The sequence below is a fragment of the Habropoda laboriosa genome, unplaced genomic scaffold (genome assembly GCF_001263275.1).
Source record: "Habropoda laboriosa isolate 0110345459 unplaced genomic scaffold, ASM126327v1 scaffold107, whole genome shotgun sequence".
Lineage (NCBI taxonomy): Eukaryota > Metazoa > Arthropoda > Insecta > Hymenoptera > Apidae > Habropoda > Habropoda laboriosa.
In genome coordinates, this window is record NW_017100249.1 from 1,861,143 (window position 1) to 1,868,707 (window position 7,565).

Consider the following 7,565-nt stretch of genomic DNA (forward strand, 5'->3'; position numbering starts at 1 on the left):
AATCACGTGATCATAAAAGAAAACCTCACGGGAAATAAATTGACGTGTAAAAATTTCGATTAAATTTCGCGCTCTCCAACTTTGAAACGCTCTACTGGTAAAAACGAAAGCAAACTGCTGGAACGTGATCGAATACCGGTTCGATATTCCTATTCAAATATGGCCGCGTTATTTCGATAATCGAAATTTCTTGTGAGTCAGAATATTGAAAATTGTGTTTACTCGAGATATATTTTAAGACTTGAAACTACCTTTATTCGGTACCTCAAGTATGAATCGGTATTTAATCGATCCTATTTGAAGATTTTGAACGAAATACGATAATTGATAAGCGAGTAGAATGTGAATATTGAACAAAGTATATAGGAAAGCTGCTGCTTGCGGGCGTGAGACACTTTGATTGAATTATTATTATTAAACGCGCTTCTTTCGAATGTATTTTTAGGATAAAAGCTTCGTGCAGTTTATTATCTACAATTCGTGTATAATTTTGAATAGAAACAATTGAAACTCGTTAATTTTACCTGAATTTTCCGGGACGAAACTTCAAACGACGCACCACTCACAATTGGGCACTACGGACTGTTTGCGCGCGAATCTTGCGTTACCATGGAAACCGAAGTCTCGCCTGAGGGCGCTATTTTCAAATTCGTTCGACTCGCAGAACACCGTAAATTTCAATTTTGTTAAAAATCAACAGAAAAGAATGAAAATTATCGATGCAGTATCGCAAGACTATTAACGTAAAACAGGGGACATAATCGGAAAATTGATATGCTGTCGTTCGAGATAGACCAGATGCAAGAAACACGAAACCGTAAGTTAGAGCTGACAAACTGGCGGTCCTTGGGCCGCATGCTGCATCTTCCCCTACTCTTCTGCTCCACTACGTCATAGGGGAACGACCCTCTCCATACCTATTTGACTCTCGCCGTCTTTATCTTGTTCTTGTGACAAACTGGCGACTCGATAGCGTTTTATATTCCGAATATAAAAAAAAAATTACACAATATCATAAAGAGCAGAATTATTCGGTCTTCTCGTAAATAAGGTGTATGGAGAGGTGGTTAGGTAGTTGACTAGTGAAGGAACTGATCGACTAACGATGGGGACCGTGCGGCCCACGGTGGAAAAAAAGTTTGACAGCTCTAGAGTAAGTTATTGACAATGAATTTTAATTGTTTGTAAGATATTATTGATTCGTAAGAAATTATTTAAATCTTTGAAAAGTTATATTTGGAAAACAAATAAGGTCGTCAGGTCTAAAAGAATTTGAGTTTGCATCAAACTTTGATAAGATTCAAAATTCCTATTCGTAACTTTATTTTCAAGCTGTAGCTCGGTGCATATGAACAATGTGCTGTCGTTAACGATTTCGTGTTGGTAATGCTGTGCGGTTTGATGAAGAACACATTTAGAAATTTTCTAATGGAACAATGCACACGAGCGTATAAGCCCGCTCTGATACTACAACCGATCGATAAATGAGAATCTTCATTGACGACGCAGTGTCATTGGCGCGGGATCGCGACGACACTATATCGCTCGTGTGTACTCGGCTTCAAACTTCGACAATTAAACCGGAAGTACGCGAACTGCTGCCATCTGAAATTTGAAAATGTCCGAATATCTCATGTCTTTTTCTGTTTCTCGTGAAAACATGATCTCATGGTTATCAGGAAAACATACTCTACCTTCGTCGTAATCTCATCTATAAACAACATGTAACATTTTTCCAATAACCATGATTCGTTAGAAATATCTTATCAAACTTTCAAATATGAGTCGAGGATCGATTTTCATAATCGATTTATTAAAATATCGGTTACGAATAAGGACGAATTCACTTTTAATTATTCATTAACAATTAATTATTCTTAAGTTAAGGTACACTCAAGGTGGTGTAAAAGTAGCAAGGATAGGTTACAGTATTTCAATAAGGCACTATCCACAATTTTGTACTTAACGAGGAAAATTGTTTCGAATCACGTTTGTATATCATAATTGATTATTTATAATATGCTAAAGGCAATAGTAACGTAACTATATTATGCGTTCATTACGTAACATCATATTCGATTTTTTGCTCAAAGACCAAAGAGGTTTTTACTTGAACAATTATTATTTCAATTGATCTTTCGCGTTTCGTAGATGTATTAATTACACCGTCTTGCAATTGCTTTGCGTCAGTTTCGAATAGTTATCGATAAATATGTAGTAAACCGGAGGTGACGATACATCATCTTGTTTGTTTCCAATTGCATTGCAGTAGATTTACATGGAACTATAAAGTAGAAAAGTAATTATACAGGGTGTCCCCAAAATCGTGATACAACTGACCAACCGATGATTCTACATGCAAAAATAGGTCGAAAATAAAGAATAACTGTTTTTTCGTTTAAGGCTTCGTTTTCAATAAAAGTGAGTTTGAATGTTTAATTATACAAACACGAGCAGAAACAGAAGTTTTATACCTCGAAACTTACAATTAACACACGAATACCTGACGAATTTTCAAATTAACTTTTTTCGAAAACGAAGTCTTAAATGAAAAAATTATATCTTTTTTTCGGCTTATCTTTGCATGTAGAACCACCACCCAGCTGGTTGTACCACGATATGGGGACACTCTGCATAGAACAATTTTTCTACACGTTTGCAGCATTTGTCATACTATTAAAAGTCCTTTTGAAATTTGTAATATTTAATTCATGTGAAAAATTTTTTTCTTTAGACTATATCTAAAATTGAATTAACTTCGAATGATCCTATTGTTTTAAAAAAGCGTGTAGAAAATAGTACAGGCAATGTATTTGTATGCAGTATTTCACTTAATATTTAATAAACAGGAGGGGTAAATTATCTATAGTTATACAACGATTACCAATGTTATCATTTTTAATAAAAATAAGCAATGTTGCCGGAAATGTTATGTTATACTTTCTATCCTTTCTTCTTTCCTTATCAACTTACCCCAATTCATAAATTATTAAATTTTTTTTATATTCTTATATATATATATATATATATGTATAAATGTGTAACGTAAATATATCTTTAAATTATTATCTCGAGTAATAAAATTGCCTGTACATTCACTTTTGATACATGGACATACACTTTTAAAATTAGCAATTTCTCGATAAAATACACTATCATCATCAATAGTCACAAGTAGTCGAGCATCGGAAGACCGCATCTCTCTTTTTCTTTGTTCACCTTTGATAAGATACACAGTTTAATGTACAACTGCAGTATACTGCATAACTGAGCAGCACGGTGTGTGTTTTGTATGAATATGTGTAAAATAGCATCTTTTCAAAATTATCCACAAAAACAGAGACGCCAAGGCTTCAACGAAATCTGTATAATTAGGATAAAAATGTATTCAATTGCGTTTATGCATACATTATTATCCATCGATGTATTTTAAACATTATTTTTGCTCGAATGTCTTGAAAATCACAAACAATTCGTGTTACAAAATCAATTCGCCTTTTTGAATCATTACATACAGTCTCAATGTTACAAAATAAATAAATTTAGTTTTATTTTTAACCACGCACGAATTTCTCTATTCAGTTACTATTTTTCCATTTTTTCATTGAAAATTTTAAGAACAGAAAATTTGATGATTTGCAAGTAATATTGATTATATAAAAAATTGATTGTTATATCTTTATTTGGTTCGAACATATATATTTCATGTATCGATATGCGAATAAAAAATAATGGATAAAAAGTTACGTATTTAAGAATCACATAAAATAATAACTATAGCCATGTATCTCGTGCGTGGTGAATCAATGCTTTCTTCCAATGAACACCGCACTCTGATGTTGTCAACAGTTTTGCACTGTACAGGAACACCGCCACATTTTTTAATATTTTACAGATTCTATCGAGTAGCCTAAAGATCAGGTAAAAAATAAGGCCTAGTGTTTGTTTTCGTTTCATATGTGTATATACGTACATATGCACTCGATTATCGCACATCCATACATACATGCACATGCATATGTACAAGCATGTATTTATACATACAATCATATGTATATATACTGAATTCAAGAGAACGGAGACTTCGATCGTGACATTCGTAAGAAAAATAAGAGAAGTAAGTTATTAAAAGCTCAGAATTAAGGATATTTTACATACATGTATATAAAGTTATTATTCAAAAAAAAATGTACAGTTTTAGCCAATTTCTTTTGACCCAATATTCTGTTACGTTTTAGCTATAAATAAAAGGACATGTTTCAATATTAGAACATACTGTAAATCGGAATTTCAATAGTATCTTTTTTTAACCGCTAATAGTTATTTAAACGTTTCAATGACAATCCGTGTAAGTCTATAAAAATAAAATGCTTAATAAAATAAAATTGGCTGAATCTGCAAATACGCTTACAAACGACAATTATATTACGATAGAATATTTTTCCTAAATCTTTTAAGATATTACATAAAGTATCAAAAGTTTTATTTTAACTTTACTCTCTTATGTAAAACCTTACCATGGAAAACCTGTATCTAATTTTATTCAAAATCAATTGATTTTTGGAAAGGAAACATTACATTTAAATATCTTATATTACCTGATCACAAGCTTATCTTTAATACAACTGGAAATATCGCTCGTTACAACCATTCCTCATTCTCAACATTCGCGATTTGGTCATTTTAATTTAGTATTTTAAATTTAAAAAAAAAAAACTACATTAAATCCCTACGGAAACAACAATTTCAACAAGTCAGCGATATTTCCATTTGCATCAGATTTATTCATACCTGTACAGTTAGAGAACCAAATCTTGTCAAAATTCAATGTAATAAATGTAATACACAATATATAAGACGATTCGTTATAGTCCTCGATACTTTCTTTTCTTAACGACCACTTCTGCACCTTCTTCGTTCGCGAATGAACTTCGTTGGCAAAATAAGACATTTTCTATTCGTTCGCACGCGCAAGATAGCTCAAGAATCAGTCTTAATTTTGCCCTTAACCGTGGATAACTCTCTTAACTACTTATAGAAACGAGCTCTTATTAATAATCAATGTATTCTCGAAGAATGGTAAAGAAATTATAAGAGACGTAAGATTATACACATGGTTCCGTCAGAAGATCAGGTTGCAGGCGTTCCACTCGATAACGATTGTATTGTCGGTAAGGTGATCTCGTTTGATCGTTATCCGTGATCACTCGTGTCTTATGAGGAATTAAGTTTTCGTAACGTCCCATCAACCAATCTTGACATAATCGGTGCTGTACGTCTGCGACGTTCTTAGATGCCCAGGACGCCAGCCACTGATGGAACTTTGTATTCAGGTGTTTTGTCACAACTGGATGACACTATTGAGGAAACAAAAAAATAGAAAACAACAGTAATACGAATATTTCAACTAGTCTAAAATTTCAAAAACAATTAATTTACAACGAAAGAGAAACATACCTCTCTGGCACGGCTGAATGAATTCTGTTTATACAGGAATGCTTCCTTGCTAGCAACATAAAACATTTGGTAACTGTTGGGATTAAATCTGCATTGCGTTTCGTCAGAATTAATAATGTCAGACGTATCCCCAGAATCTGTTAATCTTAAACCAGGAGGCCGTTTTAGGAGTGCATCTACAGAGTCCAACGATTTCTCTTTATCTGTCGACCTAGAAGGAAGAATTTAGAAATCATTAAAATTATTCTGTCTGTGTAAAAACAGCAATTAGAAAAATATTCGAAGGAAAGTTTGATAAAACTACTTACTCTGCACCTTTCTCAGGATGATTAGCGTTAGGTATGGATGCTGACATCATTCTCGCTGCTCTTTTCCTCCACTGTCTAACATTACGGTAAAGAAACACAGGCTTACTTCCTGCCAAGATTCTGCCTACAGAACTCCAACCATTTCCATCCATCTACAACAATCGTTTCATGTTAACTTTTTTAACAGATACAGCTTAACATTGTGGGTACAAAATTTTCGTGATATTGTTCATTATAATATCGTGCATAATTAGTACTAAATTTCAATATACTTAAGTTAAATAGTTCTTATTGTAATCGCAAAATTTTTGCAAGATAACTTATTACAATAATATTACACGTCCTATTAAATTACAAACATTCTTCTTTCATATTTTAACAGTTTTCCTTAAAATAACACTAATAAAAGAAAGAACATTGAACAACAAATAAAAATAAATAAAAAATAAATACTATAAAATGTCTTAAAAAAATATTGTTTTTTACATTAAACAAATAAAACTTTTATAAAAAGACTCTTTTAAAGAAAACTTAATTTTCCTATCTTCACTTTGTTTTTTCTTTCTTTCTTTTTTTTTTTTAAACAAGTTACTTGCCATTATGTGATTGTCATTATACACTGACACATACTTAATCATACGTATCAAAAGATTGTACTGCATAAATAAAATTAATTAATAATTCACTTGGAGAAATTTGGATAGGTAAAGGGAGATTTTTCTATAGAACACAACCAAAAAGTGTTAAATGTTTTGCAGGGGGATTTTATGCGTGAAAAAAGCAGTAAATGAAAGTAAATCACGTTTAAAATGATGTAAATGATTTACAATATTGTTTTACTATTTTCTACCACATTATAGGTACTATATACGAGTAACTGTACAATATTTAACAATGAAGTGCTTAATTGTAAGAAATATTGAAAGATTTTCATTTGGTAAATAACAGGAATACTTAACAGCAACTTTGTAGTACCAATAATACTTAAGAATAATAAAACACATTTTTTCCCCAATAACTTTGTATGAGGAAAATCAACGAAAAACACAAGATGAAAAGTGAAAGAAATGCAACTTTGAGATAACATTTTCAGTTCAATTTTCGCTCTATGCACATTTCATAGACGACGAGTGAACCATTGAAATAGAAGAAAGCACAACCAAAAAATAAAAATCGACGCATTAACATAACTCGAGTTGAGCAATTATTTGAACAATTTTTAAGCTATGAATGCTTTTGACTATTTTAAAATACAAATGTGTTAGAAAAGAGATATATTACTCTTAATATATACATATACATATTCATCGCCGTGTTTTGATATTCAAAAAACACACATGATATAATTAATATCGAGAAATAATAAAAACAGAACAAATATCGAAGCTAAATGAGAAGAGAAAATATCTAAAATAAAAGTCAGATGAGGATAAACAAAAATTTGTAACATCTGAATTAAATTATCTGTACGATCAACAAGTATTTAAAAAAAAATACACTGTTTCAAAGAAAAACATATCATTCTTTTGCTTCTCCTTTCTTTCTCTCTCTCTCTCTCTCTCTCTTTTTTTTTGCTTCATTCTTTTGTGAAAAGCACAGGCAAAGAACTTTTTCTCTTTCTTTCTTTCTTTTGCTCTTACAAAAAATTAATATCATCGGAGAATCAAAGTAATAAATTTAGTGGTACAAAATGATGTTAGACAATAATGTTTAAAAGCATTGTTCATGTATTTCAATATCTCTCTTCTATACAATATTATTGTTTATCTATTATTATATGTATATTCGTTTCATATACAG

At 31.4% G+C, this 7,565-nt stretch overlaps 1 protein-coding gene across 1 annotated transcript in view; it reads right to left on the reverse strand.

Annotated features, from left to right (window-relative positions):
* Positions 1-5,105: 5,105 nt before the first annotated feature.
* Positions 5,106-7,565, reverse strand: part of LOC108572198 (paired amphipathic helix protein Sin3a) — a 12,841-nt gene continuing 10,381 nt past the window's right edge. Inside the window, exons 14-16 of the mRNA XM_017934398.1 lie at positions 5,766-5,917; positions 5,458-5,668; positions 5,106-5,357 (exon numbers count right to left, since the gene is read on the reverse strand). Coding sequence (XP_017789887.1) covers positions 5,106-5,357; positions 5,458-5,668; positions 5,766-5,917 — 615 coding nt within the window. The remainder of the gene's footprint in view (positions 5,358-5,457; positions 5,669-5,765; positions 5,918-7,565) is intronic.